The 21,039-nt window shown below is 47.6% G+C and overlaps 1 protein-coding gene across 1 annotated transcript in view; it reads right to left on the bottom strand.

Annotated features, from left to right (window-relative positions):
• KCP (kielin cysteine rich BMP regulator) overlaps window positions 1-21,039 on the bottom strand; it is a 496,613-nt gene that overhangs the window by 224,794 nt on the left and 250,780 nt on the right. The window contains exon 21 of the mRNA XM_085653703.1: window positions 18,210-18,303. Within this exon, the coding sequence (XP_085509829.1) occupies window positions 18,210-18,303 (94 nt within the window). The remainder of the gene's footprint in view (window positions 1-18,209; window positions 18,304-21,039) is intronic.

The raw sequence follows: 21,039 nt of genomic DNA, 5'->3' as shown, positions 1-21,039 counted from the left end.
ATATATAAAAAATATATGCTTGTTTTATTTTAGAACCAACAATAGGTATTAAAATACTTTCTCAGAATGAGATGCTTTATATAAATACTTTTGCAATATGCAATTGACTTTTGTAGAAAGTTACAAGTGGTTGCAATAGGCAACACAATTTTAAACACAATAATGCATTGAGTTCAAGGGAAGTTTCAAGTTATTTGCAACAGATTACTTTTAGGTTTACTTTTGGAACTCCAGGACTGGATCCTAGATTCAGCTCTGGGTCAGTACATAGAATCAAGTGAGAAAAGTCGACTTAATTACTGTGTTGATTTTTAGACAATATTTTGCTTTTTTTAAAGTTGACACTTTAAAAATATTTCATAGAGAACAATCAATGGTTCCCTATGGCAGAAAATTCAAGTTGCAGGTATAGTATGTTCTCGTTACTTTTGTAATCCAGTACTGGGTACCTAGACTCAGTACTGGGACCGTTATTCAAAACAGGTAAGTAATTACGTTTTCAGAAATTATATGATTTTTAAAGAATATTTAAAGTTTGAAGAAATTGACACTTCAAAGAAATTTCACAGAAAAACAGTCAATGATTTCCTATGGGAGAAAATTGGGTTACTGGTAAGTACAGTTTTAAGTATTTTTCAGAGTCAGTGCTGGGCACCAAGATCCAGCACTGGGAGCTCACCTAAGAGCAGGTGAGTATTTTCGTTTTCGTTACTCGGCTGATTTTTGGTGAATATTTTAAGTTTTGAAAAGTCCACACAAGAAATTTCAGGAAAAGTCAGTCAATGTTACCCTATGGAGAAAATTGAGTTATCGGTTTAAAGGTAAGTACTCGACTGGCAGAGTTAAGGTTCTGGACATAGACTCAGGGGTCTCCCAGGGTCAGGTAGGTACAGTTGGTTAACCCTCAGCGGCACAAGGGCGGCCGGGTGCAGGGAGAGTTAGACCCAATGTTATCCTATGAGAGTTAGGGGGGCCTTGGTTGGTGGCTGCTGACTAGCAGGCCACACGGCTGTGGGAGCTGGGCTCCTGGCCACTTACTCAGGGCAAGTGGGGAAGTAGATAGGTGTAGAGGTTGCACTGCCAGGGCCACTCGGGCGGCTGGGTGCAGGGTGCTTTTGAGCCTTTGGGCGCTCAGTTGATTTCAATGGGAAATCTCCGGTTTAGAAAAAGACTGCAAGCTCGGGGATGAAGATTCTTCAGGTGCCACCACAACTTCGAGAGGTAAGTTGGGCAGTTGGAGGATAGGTAGGTACCACGGGATTGGGCACAGGCGGCCGCGGGGCGCCGGGTGCAGGGGTGCCTTTTGGTGTCAGGAAATCTTACCCTCTGTTGATCGCAGTTGGGGGGGGCACCTGGTTCTGAGGCTGCAGGCTTCTTCAGGAGTGTCGAGGGAGGTCCATGGGTGCCGGACTCGGGGTCACAGTCGCCGTAGGGTCGTCCTCGTGGTCTTTGTTCACTCCGGCACAGGCCAGGCTTGGCGGGCGCAGAGTGTGCAGGGTTCGCGGTTCCGGGCTGCTGCCAGGGATTAGAAGTAGTTTTTGAGTAAAGCCTCTACTCATGGGAGTCCCAGGGGGCTTAGAGTCAAAAGGTAGCCAGGTCCTCCGGGGTTTGTGAGGTTGCTGGCCACAAGAGATGCCGGGTTGGAGCAGGAGCAGGTTCGAGGGTCGACAGGCCGCTAGGGCTGGGGCCAAAGCAGTTGGTGTCTTCCTCTTCTTAGCAGCTGCAGGGTAGGTCTTCTTTCTTCTAGCTCTTCTTCGGATTTTGGAATCTGGAATCTGGGGAAGGAAGGTTCAGGGTGGCCCTAAATACTAGATTTAGGTGCGTTACAGGTAGGTGAAGGGCAGGGACCAATGGGTCCCTGTCCTGGGGTGGGTACACCCCCTATCCTGCCTCTCTCCTGTGGGAGGGGGGCAGTAGCCTTGTCCTGATTGGGCAGGGCTTCCCATCTTCAAGATGGAGAGAGCCCAAAGATGTGCTTCACCTCGCTTCCCCCACCTGAGGGGTGGGGTTGGCAGGCTGGCACATCCCCTGTCCTTATTTGGGGTTTCCGGCCAAGCTTCCCACCAGAGTGGGGGGTTGCAGTGGCCTGGGGAAGCTCACAGAGGCGGCATGCCTTTGAAGCTTCTCCCTGGCCATCCTGGGGGAGGAGATTTAGCACCTCGCCCAGGATGTGCATTGTTGCAGACCCAGAAGAGCAGGGGCTCTCCTACCCAGGGGTCCAGCAACATGTCTGCTGTGTGGCAGCCTAGGCAGCCTCAGAACAGACGTGGATTGTAGGTTAGGTTTCAGGGGACATCTCTAAGATGCCCTCTGTGGTGCTTGGTACATTTAATCCCACACTGGCATCAGTGTGGGTTTAATGTGCTGAGAAGTTTGATACCAAACTTCTCAGTCTTCAGTGTTGCCATTATGGTTCTGTGGAGTTCGTGTTTGACGAGCTCCCAGCACCATATACTCTTAAATGGCAGCACTGCACTTATAGTGCCCAGGAATGGACCTGGGTACTTGAGGGGCACAGGGCTCCTGTGCCCACACCATTGGCATAGGGCACCCAGCTAGAGGGGTGGCTGATGTATGCCATGGCAGTGTAGATGGTGGGCATGGCACACAGGGATGTGTGCCATGTTGACTCTTTGTTTTGTCTTGTACCCAGACACTCAGCCTGAAAGGGCAGTGTGTGTGTGTAAGGGTACAGGGCCTCTAATGGTGGCACGATGGGTGCTGCAGCCCTTAGAGGCCTTCCCTGGTTACAAGGCCCTGGGTACCTAGGGTACCATTTACCAGGGGCTGACATGTGGCCAGGGTTTGCCAATTTGTGTTTTGTGTTTTAGGGAAAGAACAAAGGCCCTGGGCACCTGATTGGCAGGAGGCCAGGGCACACTCAGTCAAAGTACATTCAGCAATTCAGCTAAAAGTGGGGGCATACCATGCAAGAAAGATGGCACGTTCTCACACAACCCCCCCCCCCACCCCACTCAAACGAAAGGTGATGAGACTAACCTTGCCCTATGGAGTCTTCATTGTCTAAGTGGAAGAACCTGGAAAGTCCATCTGCATTGGCATGGGCAGTCCCTGGTCTGTGTTCCACTTCAAAGTCCATTCCCTGTAGGGAGATGGACCACCTTAGTAGTTTTGGATTTTCCCCTTTCATCTGCATTAGCCCTCTGAGAGGTCAGTGGTCAGTTTGAACCAGGAAGTAAGTACCAAACAAGTATGGCCTCAACTTCTTCAGGGACCAAACCACAGCAAAGGCCTCCCTCTCAATGGCACTCCAACGCTGCTCTCCTCCTTTTAAAAGCAACTGGTTGGTCTTGGCCTTCATCATTGGTCTGGGATAGGACCGCTCCTATCCCTAGCTCAGAGGCATCAGTCTGCACTATGAACTGCTTGGCATAATCTGGAGCTTTTAGAATTGGTGCTGAGCACATTGCTTCTTTCAGGGTGTCAAAAGCCTTTTGGCAACTGACTGTCCAGTTAACCTTCTTGGGCATCTTCTTGGAGGTGAGTTCTGTGAGGGGGGTCACAATGGACCCATACCCCTTCACAAACCTCCTGTAGTACCCAGTCAAGCCAAGGAATGCCTTGACTTGGGTCTGGGTTGTTGGAGCTATCCAGTCCATGATGGCCTGGATCTTGGGTTGTAAGGGTTGTACTTGGTCTCCACCTACAAGGTGGCCCAAGTACACCACAGTGCCCTGCCCTATCTGGCATTTGGATGCCTTGATAGTGAGACCTGCATTTTGCAGAGCCTCTAAAACCTTCCCAAGGTGGATCAGGTGATCCTGCCAGGTGGAGCTAAAGACAAGATAAGCTGCACTAAAGGATTCCAGCCCAGCCAGGACATGGTTCACCAACCTCTGGAAGGTGGCAGGGGCAGTCTTTAGCCCAAAGGGCATTACAGTAAACTGATAATGCCCATCAGGGGTGGAGAATGCTGTCCTTTCTTTTGCTCCTGGGGCCATGCCAATCTGACAGTACCCTGCAGTTAAGTAAAAGGTACTGAGGAATTGGGCTGCCCCTAATTTATCTATCAGCTCATCTGCTCTTGGAATAAGGTGAGCATCTGTCTTGGTGACAGAGTTGAGCCCTCTATAGTCCACACAGAACCTCATCTCTCTCTTTTCACCTTGTTGATGAGGTTTGGGGACCAGAACCACTGGGCTAGCCCAGGGGCTCTCAGAGGGTTCAATGACCCCTAACTCCAGCATCTTGCTGACCTCAGCTTTGATGCTTTCCTTGACTTTGTCTGACTGTCGATAGATTTTGTTCTTGACAGGTGCACTGTCACCAGTGTCCACATCATGGGCACACCAGTTTGTCAGACCAGGGGTCAGGGAAAAGAGGCTAGCATACTGTTGCAAGACTTGCTTGCAGTCAGTCTGCTGTTGGGCAGAGAGGGTGTCTGAAAAGATCACACCATCTACTGACCCACCTTGTGGACTGTAGGAGAGGAGGTCAGGGAGAGGTTCACTCTCTGCTTCCCGTTCCTCCTCAGTTACCATTAGCATGGTGATGTCAGCCCTGTCATTTTAGAGCTTAAGGCGGTTCACATGGATAACCCTTTTGGGTATCCTGCTAGTGCCCAGGTCAACTAAATAGGTGACCTCACTCTTTCTTTCTAGGATAGGGTAAGGGCCACTCCATTTATCTTGGAGGGCCCTTGGTGCCACTGGCTCCAAAACCCACACCTGTTGCCCAGGTTGAAATTCAACCAGTACAGCTTTTTGGTCATACCAGTGCTTCTGGAGCTCCTGGCTGGCCTCAAGGTTCTTGGATGCTTTTTCCATGTACTCAGCCATTCTGGACATTAGGCCAAGCACATAGTTCACTATGTCTTGTTTGGGCACTTGAAGAGGCCTTTCCCCCCAGCCCTCTTTTACAAGACAAAGTGGTCCCCTTACAGGATGACCAAACAGAAGTTCAAAGAGTGAGAAACCTACTCCCTTCTGTGGTACTTCCCTGTAAGCGAAAAGCAGGCATGGTAACAGGACATCCAATCTCCTTTTGAGTTTTTCAGGGAGACCCATGATCATACCTTTCAATGTGTTTTTGAATCTCTCAACAAGGCCATTGGTTTGTGGGTGGTAGGGTGTAGTAAACTTGTACTGCACTCCACACTCCTTCCACATGTGTGTCAGGTAAGCAGACATGAAGTTGGAACCTCTGTCTGAAACCACCTCCTTAGGAAACCCTACCCTGGTGAAGACACCCAGGAGGGCCTTGGCTACTGCAAGAGCTGTAGTAGTCCTAAGTGGAATTGCTCCAGGGTACCTAGTAGCATGATCCACTCCTACTAGAAAAAATGTGTTCCCTGAGGCTGTGGGAGGTTCAAGTGGACCCACAATGTCCACTCCAACCCTTTCAAAGGGTACCTCCACCACTGGCAGTGGGATGAGGGGTCCTTTGGGTGGCCACCTGTCTTGCCACTGGCTTGACAGGTAACACAGGAGCTGACAAACTCCTTCACCTTTTGGTGCATCTGGGGCCAGTAAAAGTGACTCACTAGCCGTTCCCAAGTTTTGGATTGCCCCAGATGTCCAGCTAGGGGGATGTCATGAGCCAAAGTTAGGAGGAACTCCCTGTATTTCTGTGGCACTACCACCCTCCTGGTGGCTCCAGGAGTGGGGTTTCTTGCCTCAGCATACAGTAATCCCTCTTCCCAATAAGCTCTGTGGGTACCACTGACATCTCCCTTTGCTTCTGAAACAGCTTGCTGCCTCAGGCTTTCAAGAGTGGGATAGTCTCGCTGACCCTGGCACAGCTCTTCCCTAGAGGGTCCCCCTGGGCCCAAGAGTTCAACCTGGTCAGGGTCAAGCTCCATGGACTCAGCTCCCTCAGGGGTATCCAAATCCTCTCCCTGTGGAGAGGGGTCCTGAAAGTTTTGCTGTACAGAAGCTGGTTCCCCAGTCTTCTTACCTTTTCTCTTGGTTGGTTGGGCCATTATTTCAGGCTCCAGACCTACGTTTTCACCCTTCCTATTGCTCTGTGCTCTGGTTTGCACACACACCAATTCAATGATGCCCAGCATGGCTGCATGGGCCTTTAGCTCAACCTCAGCCCAGGCTGAGGTTTCCAGATCATTTCCAAGCAGACATGCAGCTGGCAACTTTGGAGAGACCACTACCTCTTTCAGGCCAGTAACCCCCCCCCAGCCCAATGTCACCATGGCCATGGGATGACTAGTGGTGACACTGTCAGCGTTGGTGACTGGGTAAGACTTCCCAATCAAATATTGCTCAGGGGAAACCAGTGTGTCTTTCACCATAGTGACACTGGCACCTGTATCCCTCAGAGCTTCTACCCTAGTTCCATTCACCCAGGGGTACTGTAAATATTTCTTTAAGTTGGGTGGCCACACAGCTACAGTTGCAAACTCCACTTTTCCCAGGGAGACTAGGCTTGCTTCAGTGTGTTCCCAGATTTGGTCAGGGTGCACTTGTGATCCCATCTGTATACTTGCTGCCCCAGGAGTAGCTGTACTGGGTACCCTAGGGGCTTTGTTGTGGGGGCAAGATTTATCTACAGTTAGGTGTCCTGACCTCTTACAATTATTACACCAGGCCTTTAAGGGATCAAAGTTCTTCCCCCTATAGGGTTGAGGCACATAGGGAGTAGTTTTGGGGCCCTTTGGAAGACTCAGACTTTTTATCTTGGGGATTCTCACCACCTTTCCCCTGGAGAGGCGTTGTGACCACTTTCTTCTGGTCACCCCCAGTGGTTGTCCTTGTCACCCTAGTCTTGACCCAGTGGTCTGCCTTCTTTCCCAATTCTTGGGGAGAAATTAGACCTAGGTCTACCAAATGCTGATGCAACTTTTCATTTGTGCAGTTATTTAATATATGTTCCTTCATGAATAAATTGTACAATCCAGTAAAATCCTGCACACCATGTCCAGCTAACCAACCATCCAGTGTCTTTACTGAGAAGTCTACAAAGTCAATCCAGGTCTGGGTCTGGGTTTTGTGAGCCCCCCTGAATCTAATTCTATACTCCTCAGTAGTGAATCCAAATCCCTCAATCAGAGCTTTCTTCATGAGGTCATAGGGTCCTGCTTCTGGCCCAGAGAGGGTCAGAAGCCTGTCTCTGCAGTTACCAGAGAACAGTTCCCACAGGAGTGCCCCCCAGAGAGGTTTCTTTACTTTTCTGATGTCACAAGCCCTCTCAAAGTCTGTGAACCATTTGGTGATATCATCACCTTCCTCAAATTTAGGGACAATCCCTTTGGGGATTTTAAGGTCAGAAGTTTCCTTGCTATCCTTGTTTTTATTATTGCTGCCACCATTGATGGGTGCTAAACCCATCTCTCGCCTTTCTTTTTCTAGAGCCAGGAACCTGGACTCTAGCTCTAATCTTTTGGCCAGCCTTACAAGGCTGTCCTCTTCACTGGTGGGTCCCCCAGTGATCTCTCTTGTACCAGAGTCACCTGTGTGATCTCTAGGTCCCCACATGCTAATTCTTGGATTGAAGGGTATGGGTGCCCTCTCCTCCCTAGGGAATAGTGTGTGTGGGGGGGGGGTTATTATCCACCTCCTCTTCTTCCCCTTCCTCATCTGACTGGCCATCACCATGTTCAGATGGGTGGTCTTTAGCATACTCCGCCAAGAGCTCCTGGAGCCCTAGTTTGGTTGGATGCAGGCCCATTGGTATATTTTTAAGTTTGCATAGGGACTTCAATTCCTTGAAAGACAAGTGCAAGTAAGGTGAGAGGTCGAGCTCCTCCACCAGGTCCATGTTATTATTTTCACTAATAGCTGGGTTTGTTTGAGTCATTCTAACCTGACAATTCTAATCCTCTACCCTGACTATAGTGACTTTTATTTTTCTAAAATTCTAATGGGACTTAAGCAAGTCCCTAGCAAGACTTTTAGTATTTTTGGAAAAGACCAATCAGAATTCTAAAGGCAATTTTAAGAGTTCTGTCATGTGATCAGATGGTAACCAAGTAGTCCAACAAATGCAAGTTTCTATCCCACCGCTGATCCACCAATGTGAGAAAGTGGCTCTGTATATACTGTTCCCAAATAGGTACAGGGTGTACAGAGTCCACAGTCCCCTTATGTGCCCGCCCGCATACCAATTCCCCCTGCCATAGTAATATGAGAGCACTGCCCGCCGCAATGTCAAGAATACAGGATGCGCCCGCTAGTGTGGCGGTGTGAGAAAGCGGCTCTGTATATACTGTTGCCAAATCGGCACAGGGTTTACAGAGTCCCCAGTCCCCAGAGGTTAGGCAGAGGCTAAAGTTAGATATAACCTTACGATAAGTGGTAGCTTGGTCGAGCAGTTAGGCAGTATCAGAGGACAGTGTAAAGCATTTGTTGCAGACACTCAGCCAGCAAATGGTCTCACACACTCAATAACTGAACTCTAGGCCAATGGTTTATATATAAAAACAATATGCTTGTTTTATTTTAGAACCAACACTAGGTATTAAAATATACTTTCTCAGAATGAGATGCTTTATATAAATACTTTTGCAATATGCAATCGACTTTTGTAGAAAGTTACAAGTGGTTGCAATAGGCAACACAATTTTAAACACAATAATGCATTGAGTTCAAGGGAAGTTTCAAGTTATTTGCAACAGATTACTTTTAGGATTACTTTTGGAATTCCAGGACTGGATCCTAGATTCAGCTCTGGGTCAGTATTTGGAATCAAGTGAGAAAAGTCGACTTAATTACTGTGTTAATTTTTAGACAAAATGTTGCTATTTTAAAAGTTGACACTTTGAAAATATTTCATAGAGAACAGTCAATGGTTCCCTATGGCAGAAAATTGCAGGTATAGTATGTTCTCGTTACTTTTGTAATCCAGTACTGGGTACCTAGACTCAGTACTGGGACCTTTATCCAAAACAGGTAAGTAATTATGTTTTCAGAAATTATATGATTTTTAAAGAATATTTAAAGTTTGCAGAAATTGACACTTCGAAGAAATTTCACAGAAAAACAGTCAATGATTTCCTATGGGAGAAAATTGGGTTACTGGTAAGTACAGTTGTAAGTATTTTTCAGAGTCAGTGTTGGGCACCAAGATCCAGCACTGGGAGCTCACCTAAGAGCAGGTGAGTATTTTCGTTTTCGTTACTCGGCTGGTTTTTGGTGAATATTTTAAGTTTTGAAAAGTCCACACTTAAAAGAAATTTCAGGAAAAGCCAGTCAATGTTACCCTATGGAGAAAATTGAGTTATCGGTTTAAAGGTAAGTACTCGACTGGCAGAGTTAAGGTTCTGGACATAGACTCAGGGGTCTCCCAGGGTCAGGTAGGTACAGTTGGTTAACCCTCAGCGGCACAAGGGCGGCCGGGTGCAGAGAGAGTTAGACCCAATGTTATCCTATGAGAGGTAGGGTGGCCTTGGTTGGTGGCTGCTGACTAGCAGGCCACACGGCTGTGGGAGCTGGGCTCCTGGCCACTTACTCAGGGCAAGTGGGGAAGTAGATAGGTGTAGAGGTTGCACTGACAGGGCCACTCGGGCGGCTGGGTGCAGGGTGCTTATGAGCCTTTGGGCGCTCAGTTGATTTCAATGGGAAATCTCCGGTTTAGAAAAAGACTGCAAGCTCGGGGACGAAGATTCTTCAGGTGCCACCACAACTTCGAGAGGTAAGTTGGGTAGTTGGAGGATAGGTAGGTACCACGGGATTGGGCACAGGCGGCCGCGGGGCGCCGGGTGCAGGGGTGCCTTTTGGTGTCAGGAAATCTTACCCTCTGTTGATCGCGGTTGGGGGGGGCACCTGGTTCTGAGGCTGCAGGCTTCTTCAGGAGTGTCGAGGGAGGTCCATGGGTGCCGGACTCGGGGTCACAGTCGCCGTGGGGTCGTCCTTGTGGTCTTTGTTCACTCCGGCACAGGCCAGGCTTGGCGGGCGCAGAGTGTGCAGGGTTCGCGGTTCCGGGCTGCTGCCAGGGATTAGAAGTAGTTTTTGAGTAAAGCCTCTACTCATGGGAGTCCCAGGGGGCTTAGAGTCAAAAGGTAGCCAGGTCCTCCGGGGTTTGTGAGGTTGCTGGCCACAAGAGGTGCCGGGTTGGAGCAGGAGCAGGTTCGAGGGTCGACAGGCCGGTAAGGCTGGGGCCAAAGCAGTTGGTGTCTTCCTCTTCTTAGCAGCTGCAGGGCAGGTTTTCTTTCTTCTAGCTCTTCTTCGGATTTTGGAATCTGGAATCTGGGGAAGGAAGGTTCAGGGTGCCCCTAAATACTAGATTTAGGGGCATAAGGTAGGTGAAGGGCAGGGACCAATGGGTCCCTGTCGTGGGGTGGGTACACCCCCTATCCTGCCCCTCTCCTATGGGAGGGGGGCAGTAGCCTAGTCCTGATTGGACAGGGCTTCCCATCTTCAAGATGGTGAGAGCCCGAAGATGTGCTTCACCTCGCCTCCCCCACCTGAGGGCTGGCACATCCCCTGTCCTTATTTGAGGTTTCCGGCCAAGCTTTCCGCCAGAGTGGGGGGTTGCAGTGGCCTGGGGAAGCTCACAGAGGCAGCATGCCTTTGAAGCTTCCCCCTGCCCATCCTGGGGGAGGAGATTTAGCACCTCGCCCAGGATGTGCATTGTTGCAGACCCAGGAGAGCAGGGGCTCTCCTACCCAGGGGTCCAGCAACATGTTTGCTGTGTGGCAGCCTAGGCAGCCTCAGAACAGATGTGGATTGTAGGTTAGGTTTCAGGGGGCATCTCTAAGATGCCCTCTAGGGTGCTTGGTACATTAAATCCCACACTGTTATCAGTGTGGGTTTAATGTGCTGAGAAGTTTGATAACAAAACTTCTCAGTCTTCAGGGTTGCCATTATGGTGCTGTGGAGTTCGTGTTTGACGAGCTCCCAGCACCATATACTCTTAAATGGCAGCACTGCACTTTTAGTGCCCAGGAATGGACCTGGGTAATGTAGGGGCACAGGGCTCCTGCTCCTGTGCCCACACCATTGGCATAGGGCACCCAGCTAGAGGGGTGGCTGATGTATGCCATGGCAGTGTAGGTGGTGGGCATGGCACACAGGGATGTGTGCTATGTCGACTCTTTGTTTTGTCTTGTACCCAGACACTCAGCCTGCAAGGGCAGTGTGTGTGTGTTAGGGTACAGGGCCTCTAAGGGTGGCACAATGGGTGCTGCAGCCCTTAGAGGCCTTCCCTGGTCACAAGGCCCTGGGTACCTAGGGTACCATTTACCAGGGGCTGACATGTGGCCAGGGTTTGCCAATTTGTGTTTTGTGTTTTAGGGAAGGAACATAGGCCCTGGGCACCTGATTGGCAGGAGTCCAGGGCACACTCAGTCAAAGTACATTCAGCAATTTAGCAAAAAGTGGGGGCATACCATGCAGGAAAGATGGCACTTTCTCACAGGCGGGCGCATCCTAATGTCACCCACGGGACCCCCGCACCTATGGCAGGCAGTCCCATTCTACGAAAGGATGGCGGGCGGACTTTCTAATGATGCCCTAAGTTTGTACCTCTGTCTGACACCACCTCCTTTGGGAAACCCACAGTGGTAAAGTTACCAATGGGAGCTTTAACAAATGCAGGAGCAGCAGTAGTCCTAAGGAGACTTGTTTCAGGGTACCTTGTAGCAGGGTACCTTGTAGCATGATCCACTACTACCAGTATACATCTGTTTCCTGAGGTTGTTTGAGGGTCCAGAGGATTGACAATGTCAATCCCTACCCTTTCAAAGGGAATTAAGGGGGCCTTTAGATAGCCACCTGTCTAGCCACTGACTTGACAGGTGGCACAGGAGTTACACAACTACTTCACCTTCTGGGAGATACTAGCCGGCAGAAGTGGTTCACCAACCTACTCCAAGTTTTGGTATAGCCAAGATGCCCAGGTAGGGGGATGTCATGGGCCAATGTGAGGAGAAACTCTCTAAACTGCTGAGACACTCACGCTCTCCTAGTGGCACCAGGATTGGGGTCTCTGGCCTCAGTGTAAAGGAGTCCCTCCTCCCAATAGATCCTGTAGGAGACACTGACATCTACCTTTTCCTAGTCAGCAGCCTGCTGTCTTAGGCTTTCAAGAGCGGGACAGGTCCTCTGCCCCTGGCACAGATCTTCCCTAGAGGGTCTCCTTGGGCCCAGGAGCTCTGACGTGTAAAGCCCAAGCTCCTGGGGCTCAGTTCCCTCTAGGGCTGACAGGTCTTCTCACTGAGAAGAGAGGACCTAATCTGGGATCTCTGTAGAAGAAGGCTTCTCAGTCTTCTTGTCCTTACTCTTGGAAGGTTGGCCCACTATCCAAGGCTCCACCTCTTCCTGTTCGCCCTGGCCTTTGCACTGTGCTCTGGTTTTCACACACACCCTTTCAGGTATACCCAGCATTGCAGCATGGGTCTTTATTATGACCTCAGTCCATGCTGAGGACTTCAGATCATTTCCTATCAGACATTGTACAGGCATTGCAGAAGATACTACCACTCTCTTGTGGCCAGTAACCCCTCCCCACTCTAAGGATACTATCGCCATGGGATGTACCTTAGCCTGAATATCAGCAGTGAGGACTGTATAGGTCTCGCCAGTCAAGTATTGTTCTGAGGACACTAGTGGCTCAGCCACCGTGGTGACACTGGCTCCAGTGTCTCTCAGTGACAACCCTAATCTCATTTATATGTGGCTGTTGTCTGTATCTCTCTGGGTTACTCAGCCAGACTGCCAGGGCAGGTACGTCTACACCACCCTCTGAGTCTAGAGTTGCCTTAGTGAGCTCTCTGACATGGTCAGGGCTCACCTGTGATCCCATCTGGACACTTACCACTGTATTTGCTGCAGGTGCACCAGAGACATACTTTTTGTCGGAACAGCTAAGGTCCCCAGTTTGGTGTCCAAGAGCCTTACAATTGTGACACCAAGCTTTTTTTGTAATCCCAGTTCTTAACCTGGTACACACCCTTAGACTGTGTAGAGTTTCAGGACCCACCCTCCTTAACAAGTTTTTGGGAGACTTTAGAAAACCCTTGGTTTTATCTTTTGCTTGATCTCCATCTTTCCTGGGGGGGGGGAGGGGTGTCTTGGTCTCTTTCTTTTGGTCAATCCCACCAGTGGTAGTTTTGGTCACCCTTTATTTCACCCAGTGGTCTGCCATCTTCCCCAACTCTTGAGGAGAAAGTGGACCTAGGTCTACCAGGTACTGATGCAACTTTTCAGATAACACTTACTTAACAGATGCTCTTTCATCAATAAATGTAAAGCCCATCACAATCATGCACCTTGTTACCTTTCAACCAGCTATGTCTACAAAATCTACCCAGGACTGACTCTGTTTTTTTTAGTCACCCTGAGCCTGATCCTGCATTCCTCAGAAGTGAATCCAAAGCCCTCAATCAGGGTTTCCTTTATGAGGTCACCAGATCCACCATTTAGTGTCAGGAGTCTATTCATACACTTTCCTGAGAACATCTCCCAGAGCAGAGAGCCCCAATACATTTTATAGAGTTCCCTCAGTTGACAACCCTCTCAAAGGCTGTAAGCCATTTGGTGATATCATCACTTTTGTGTATTTGGCGACAATCTCTTCTGGGATTTTAGGATCAAAGCCATCTTCCCTGTTTATAGTTTGCTGCCACCTGAGATGGGTTCTAGGTCCAACTCAGCTCTTTCCTTTTCTATAGCTAGGAGTCTCTTCACTATCTAGTTCTTCTGGAGCACCGCCAGTAGTGCTCCCATTGGTGTTACTATCGGTAGGATTGCTGCTGGTATCATCATCTACCTCATCCACTGCAGCATCCTCTGTCCCCTCTCCCAGGGTTTTGTTTTCCCTCAGCCCTGGTCCTAGCATTTTCTGCAAGAAGTTTTTGCAGATGTCCTTTTGCTGGTCTAGGTCCCATGGTGATGTTTCATGCTTTGAAGAGGGTCTTAAGTCTGTCCAACCTACGGTTCTTATAGGGATCCAGGTTGATCTACTGGGAAGATGCTAAGTACTTTTCTAAAGGCCTAACTTACTTTACTACTTTTTCAATTCTAAAGTGTTTTGCAAAGGGACCTCACCAAGGCAGCTAGTTTAATTTTGGATTCCTTCGTGGAATCACTTATTAACCAAGTGGTACAGCAAATGTTTAGGCTTTTTTCCCACCACTGTGCGACCAATGTAGGAAGCTGGCTCTTTATGTGATATATCAAAAAATCTGATATTCCGTGTAAAGTGTCCAAGGGGTCCCTTACTAGTGGGTAGAAGCTTGCTATACAATCCCAAAGTGCTCTATTAGGGGGCAGTGTGGTCAAGCATCCTTAGGCTTAACACAGATGAGTGCAAGACATTTCCAAATATACACAATGATCGATAAATGACAACACGACTCAAGAAGGGGATCCACACCAATTTATAAAAATAGCAAGTATCTTTAAATATGTTTAGGCATCAGAGAAAAATCATTCAGGTAAGTACGTTTTCAAATATAAATTATTTTCACTTTAAAAAGTGGACACAGAGCAATTTCTGCATTCTGTAATGTTATCCTATGGAAGGAAGAACAAGTTCTACAAACCGATACAGTACATCGACTTACAGGGCCAATCTAAAGGAGTTAAGGTGAGTGGTAGGCACGGTCCAAGACAGCACCAACAGTACACCATGCGGGCATGGGGGCAGCTGGGTGCAGGTGCAAAACAGCGTTGGGAGCCTAATAGGTTTCAATGGGGATAGGTCACTGTAAAAAGAGACTGCAGGTTCTGGCTAGGAAGCCAGTTGGGGTGAAGGACCAGGGGTGTTCAAGACTTGCAATGCTCAGGATGTAGGGGCATCTGGGGTTCTCTTCTCCATGGCCCAGGGGCGACGGATGCAGAGGTGTCTTTAGGAGTCGGGTTTCTCTTACAGGGAGCAGTCACGGTCGAGGAAGCCTGTGTGCAGAGGCTGCAGGTGATGTCGGGGACTCCACGAGCAGTGTAACCACGATGGACTTGAGCTCTGGAGGGCTGGGGAACCTTGTTGGCCCACTTCAACTCGGGTCGGAGGTGACAGGTGCAGTGGTGGCTTTGGGTGTCATGTTTCAGCGGTTCCGAGGCCTCAGAGTTTTCTCTTTCAGTGTTTCTTCAGGATGCAGGGAACAGTTCCGCTGTTCTATGGGAGGTTTTGGTCTTTATTGAAGGCATGTAGTTCTCCCAGGTAGATGAGTCATCTTTGGCGCAGGGCTGACAGAGAAAGGCAGACAGGACAGCGGGGCTGGGGTCAAGTCAGGTGATCTTTTTAGTCTTCTGCTTTTGAGGCTTTTCCTGTCCTTCATCTTTGTAGGTTGTCAGTATCTGCTTATCTGGTGGCAAATACTGAACTCAAAGGCATTAGAGGAGTGCAGGGTAGTAGCCAATGGGCTACTGATCCTTGGGGTCACTATGCCCCCTATTTGACCCCTTCATGTGGGAAATGGACATAACCCTGTCCCAGAATTCCTAAGTATGCCATCACAAAGATGGCTACTTCTGAAATATCGTGTCCACCTCATAGTAGCCCACCTTAGAGGTAGTACTAGTTTGAAGGTGGCACTCCTACCTGACTAGCTAATTTTCCCATCTGTCCAGGTGCCAAGGGGGCCTTAGACAAAGGGGTCGGCTACCTCTCCTGTGAGGGACAGCCTGATTTGCATTTCAAAAGCAGCAGCGCTTTTAGGCTTGCCCACCCCCCTCCCCCAGGAAGGCTAATCAGCAGGTCATCCTGTGGGAGGGGGTTTTCACCCTCTTCCCAGACAGGCTTTTATTCTGGGTCTCCTGAGAGTAGGGGCTCTCACCCTAGGAGGTCAGAACAGCGCCTCGGTGGCAGGCTGGCAGAAACCAGTCAGCAAGGAAACCAGTGGCTGGTAGGTTGACAGGGGGCACCTCTAAGGTGCCCTCTATGCGCATGTATTGGTAAACCCAAAAATGGCATCAGTGTGAGTTTACCAACATGAGATGCTTGATTCCAAACATCCCTTTTTGCAGTGAAGCGATCATGTCGCTGGGGAACTCGTTTTCGCCAGTGTCCAGCACATGTTCTAAAATGGCTTTCCTGGTCACTTGTACTGGCAGTAATGGAAATGACCAGTACAGGGGCATATCTGCTCATGCAGGTATGCCCTCACATGCAGTACTAAGCACCTTGCCTTAGGGCTGTCAGGCCTGCTGTAGGGGTGACTTACAAGTATTACATGCAGTGGTAGGAGACATGGCACACAAGGATGTGTGACGACTTTTGTCTGCACCAAGACAAGCAGCCTGAAATAGCAGTCTTGCCTGAGCTTGGTGGTGGGTTCCTTAGAGTGACACAATACATGCTGCAGCCTTAGGAACCCTCTTTAGTAGCCCTGCCATGACTACAAGGGGTACCATTTACTATGGACTTAAGGGTGTGAAAAAAGTCTTGGCACTTGCACAGTTACCTTGTTTTTGGGAAAGAACACTGTCACTAGGGGCCTGGTTAGCTGGAGCTCAGTGCACTTTACAGTCAAAGTTGCATCAAATACTAGGAGAAAAATGGGAGTGACCATGTCCAAAAGGTGCACTTTCCTGCAAGCGCTATATGAAAGCAGGTTATTATTAGTCGGAGCAACAAAGTGGCACTTCTATTGCACTGTTACCTAGGTTAATGGCAGTCATAGGCTTTGTGTTTTTCTTAAGTTAGTTTCGGGAAAGTATAATTTATCTAAGATGCAGAGAGCATAATGTTGCAGTAATGACTCCAAGTTAAAAATGGACATGCTGCGCAGATAATCTTTCTGCAATGGCTGCTATGCTGGTTAGCAATTTGGATAGCTGAAAAAAATATTTCCAAATCTCACGATTTAGGGCAGAATTGTGTTCCAAATGTCAGTCATGCGTCAGTTTGTGCCACTGTTTTAGAACAACAGCTCCTTAAAATGCACTTAACTAAAAGTAAACGCTTTGGAAGCAGAACACATACTTTACCATGAGTGTCAGCGTGTGAAAATTATGGAAATAGTGAAATAAATAGTAGTCATGGAGTTGCATACTCCCCAAGTAATTCGCAATTGTCTCTGATTCTGCCCCAAGCACTGACACCGAAATGGCATGTACCAGCATTTGGGATGATGCCCTCAATGTAGTGAAAAGGGTTGTGGATGTTTCTCTTTGTCTGAAATCCATCTGTGGTTTTCAATAACATAGAAATCTCTGGCCGAATATCACCACCAGTGTCTTCACTTACTAATGTGTACCTAGCTCCTCTGATCAACATCTTTGAGGGGTTCTCAGTTGTGGGTCAACTGCACATGGGTGACCCACAAATCTAAATCAAGAATACATAAGTGACTTAAAAAAAACATTAAATGAAGGTTAACTAACAGTGGATGGATTACAACTGAATAGTTCTAAAATCCAAAGGCATGTTCATTGTGCTTAATGGCCTTTTGAACCTGGTCTCATCCAAGAAAAAAAAACCAAAGTAGATGTGGTGGTCAACAGTTGTTTCTTTACACCACTCAGCCTCAACAGGATTACGTCTCTCCTCTTCTGACAACCCACCTTACCAATGCCACTCCAATGAGTGATAGACTACCCTAATACTTTCGATTTCAATCTCCCTAGACTGTTATTTAAGAACACTTCATATGACCAAAATGCAGGAACACTGATCCACTTCAAGTGAAAGGGGATGAGGGATCCATGACCAGCAAATCTGTCACAGGCAGACACGAAAATGTCTTCAAATTTAAAGTTATCTGCCTAGTCTTAAAGTGCCAAGATTGAACCTCTATTTGTCATCCTGTGCCCAATGTTGTGCTCCAATGTCTGCTTTAAGCATGGACAGAAATCTACTGTTCCTCCCTGTAGATTCTCTAAAGAAAATCTAGGATTCGTGGATAGGCTGGTTCAACATGGACCATTCTTCCACTTACTATTCATTTATCTGCTTCCCTAAGCTCCATCAGATACCAGCTCAAAACATATTTATTTAGACATGGCCATTTTACCACAAGCACCATATAAGGAGCTGTGTGTGCTAATCAGTGTGAGTAGCCAGTCAACTGAAATGTTTTCTGTTTACTTCCAGAGTTTTTTGTTTGCTCTGTTTTTTTAGTGGTCATTATATGCAGTCAAATTCTTTTTCTTCATTTCAGCTACTGAAAAAGCCAATCGAGGCTGGAGATGGGGAAGACAGGCTAACGAAGTGTTACAGATCCAACATTTCACTAGACAGAATTAACAAGCATGTTTCTTGAGGCCATTTGTAATTTTAGAACATAAATATTTGTAACCATTAAAGACACAAAATTCAGGCTATGCGGTATAATAAGCTGTATGGTCAATACTCACCATCACACACTGGACAGCAGGTGCCAGCCTTTGGCCTCTCTGGAAATGAACACTGCTCATCACAATCTTTCTTTCTACAAAGAGCCAAGCCTTCCTGTGAGGGACAAAGGAATGTATGAGAAAAGCATTAACATAGTATTTCTGAAGCCCTTTTGCAATATCCCTATTAAGAACTTCTCTACTTATTCTCACCTGAGACAAAATGAGTCAGCTCAATGAATAGTGCTCTGCCTCAAAATATTGCCCAATTGCTTCCTGACTAGCTACATTAGTCCAAATCTTAGCCACAGTGCTAATATTGTGAGGTTACACATTCACTTGATAGAAAGCAAGCGCTTTTTGCCTCTTAGTGAAAAAAAGAGAATTATTCTCTTACAATTTAGAGATGAGTTTTCTAGCCTGCTTTTTCCACTAGGCCTAATTTGAATGATGCACCAATTATAGCAGAACAACTTTATCCTTCTCACTGTCAAAAGAATAGAAAAATATAAAGAAGGCAATTCCTATAGCATTGGCGAAGAAGGCTAACCAACCTTCTAGCTTGGTTAAGAATTCTTGGCAAAATTCAAACCGTTCCTCAGTCTTAAACTTAATGGAGTTGTTGCATGACAATTGCAAGAGAACTTGTATTCCATTGATCATCTTTATATCCTCCAATCGTTTTTGCCTAAAACTTACAACAGAAATAGCAATAATGGTGGTAAAAGGCTAACTATTTATGGACTGAAGATTTTTGTACATGTTATGTTACAGGGTTTTTATTTGTTGTACACACGATGTTTCCAGTAGCAAAATACTACTATGTCGACATTATGAGACTCTTCTTAGTTGGCCCAAAAGCAACACGTTCTAATAGGGGATTAGGTCATGTGGCCCTGTCTTCTAAATTTGAACAAGGAGGCTGAACACCAACATCTAAAATTAAAAATGTCACTTTGGTCTTCGATTCTGTACGTACTTTCTTTTATTTCATTCTGGAATAGTTGGCTCCATTTCAATGTTAGCTCGAACACAACTATGACAGCCGAGCCAGTGCATGTTTCATAAGAAGGACTTTATGAAGAGACTAATACTGTGGTTGAAGATCTGCATGTCATGGGTTCATGTTACAAAGGAGGCTCACTCCAATTCAGTGGGCAAAAGTAACATCAGCTAGTTAGCCAGGCTACTGAAGGTAGTATGGAAAGCTCCTCATCGATCACAGAATCTAGTTGATGAGTCATAATTTATGCAAAAACACTAGTGTCTTAAGTGCGGAGAAAAATATATGCTGTTGTACATATATTCTCTGAACTAGCCAAAAGAGAGTGAATATGCATCTATAGTAAACATCTGGTGTTTAAGAGCCAACAGAATTAGCAGTGGAAGGTACCACTGAGTATATCAAGGACTATGCATGGGCACTTTACCCAAGGGATAGGAAGGTAGTGCGGGACATACTGCGATGTACCACAGTACCAAACGGAAGAGCCCAGCTCTCCTTAAATTCAGGCTATTTACCAGCCCACTCTGGCTAACAGCATTACATTTGAAATGCTGTGTTTGCTTCTTAAACACTTTGATTATAAAACAAAAATATGTCTATGACAGAATCTCTTGCTGCCAATCAACTCCATCAATGAAAAGCTTCAATAATGTGCTTTTAGTGGCACCTGGGTTCAGAATCTGCAACAAGTTGGACAGAGTGGAAATGGTCAGCAGAGTTCCTGTGATGAGGGGTTTGAGTTTTCATTGGCTGGTGGGCAGGTGAACTATCTGCTGATGGCAAAGAGTTCCTTGGTCTGCTTGGTTCGGCCTCGATGCTGTGTGTCACGGCCTCCTTTTTAGGTCTCGCCTGACCCAGCGCATGCGCTGGTCTGGCAAGACTTATTGAGAGGGCTCCAAAAAGTGCTACCAGGCCAGCCTAGAGCTACAGTGCATGTGCGCGGGCGCGCGTGCCGCGCTTTACCGTGATTACTTTCACTTTCACGGCCGCTTTAATGTTTGATCGCGATCACTTTCGCGGCCGCGCGGCTGCTTTGATGCCGCTTTGATGTTCTCCGTGAGGCTTCAATAGATTGCAGCAGTTAAAACAAGAATTGGCATAGCCAATAGGTCTCACTTTTGGGACCTTAGAAGTGTTTAGTTATGCAACTGTTGCATGGCTAAACACTTATAAGGTCCCAAAGGCGAGACCTATTGGCTATGCCAATGCTTGTTATAACTTTGAGTTGGAGTGGTAGTTAGGGCAGAATTAAAGGTGGCTCAATCAGTGTTAATTCTGCTGGTGTGCCATCTCCTTTCCAGTTGTTTTCATCTGTGCTTTGCTGCACTGAGTTTTGGGCTGTACCAGCTGGCTGGTTTGGTGGGGGCGACTCAGTCGGCAGCGCTGGTGATCCAGGCGTTGAAGTTCTCTACTGCCAGATTCATGTTGTAGGAAATGTCGTGCTGGGTGATGCTGAGGGCACCAGTCCATTAGTGCTTAGTGACCTTGCTCCAGCTGCAGAAGAGGGCGCTGTGGCAGTTGGGGGAGGTGCGTGGGTATCCAGAGATGGTGAAGTGTACGATGGAATGGTCGGACCAGGTGAGTTCTGTGGTGTGGCTGTACCTGATTCTGTTGCTGAACATGAAGATGGGGTCCAGCGTGTGTCTTGCTTTGTGCGTGGGGTGAGGTCAGCTGCGTGAGGCCAATGTTGTCCATTCGTTCCAGGAGGTCAGTGGAGTTGGTGTCTGCGTAGTCATCGAGGTGGAAGTTGAGGTCTTTCAGGAAGACTTAGAGCAGGGGTCTCCAACCGGTCGATCGCGAGCTACTGGTAGCTCGCCGACCCTCTGGGAGTAGCTCGCGCTACTT

This window comes from Triturus cristatus, chromosome 4_1 (assembly GCF_964204655.1).
Source record: "Triturus cristatus chromosome 4_1, aTriCri1.1, whole genome shotgun sequence".
Lineage (NCBI taxonomy): Eukaryota > Metazoa > Chordata > Amphibia > Caudata > Salamandridae > Triturus > Triturus cristatus.
The sequence above is the reverse complement of the archived record's forward strand: the minus strand, read 5'-3'. Positions and strand labels throughout refer to the sequence as shown.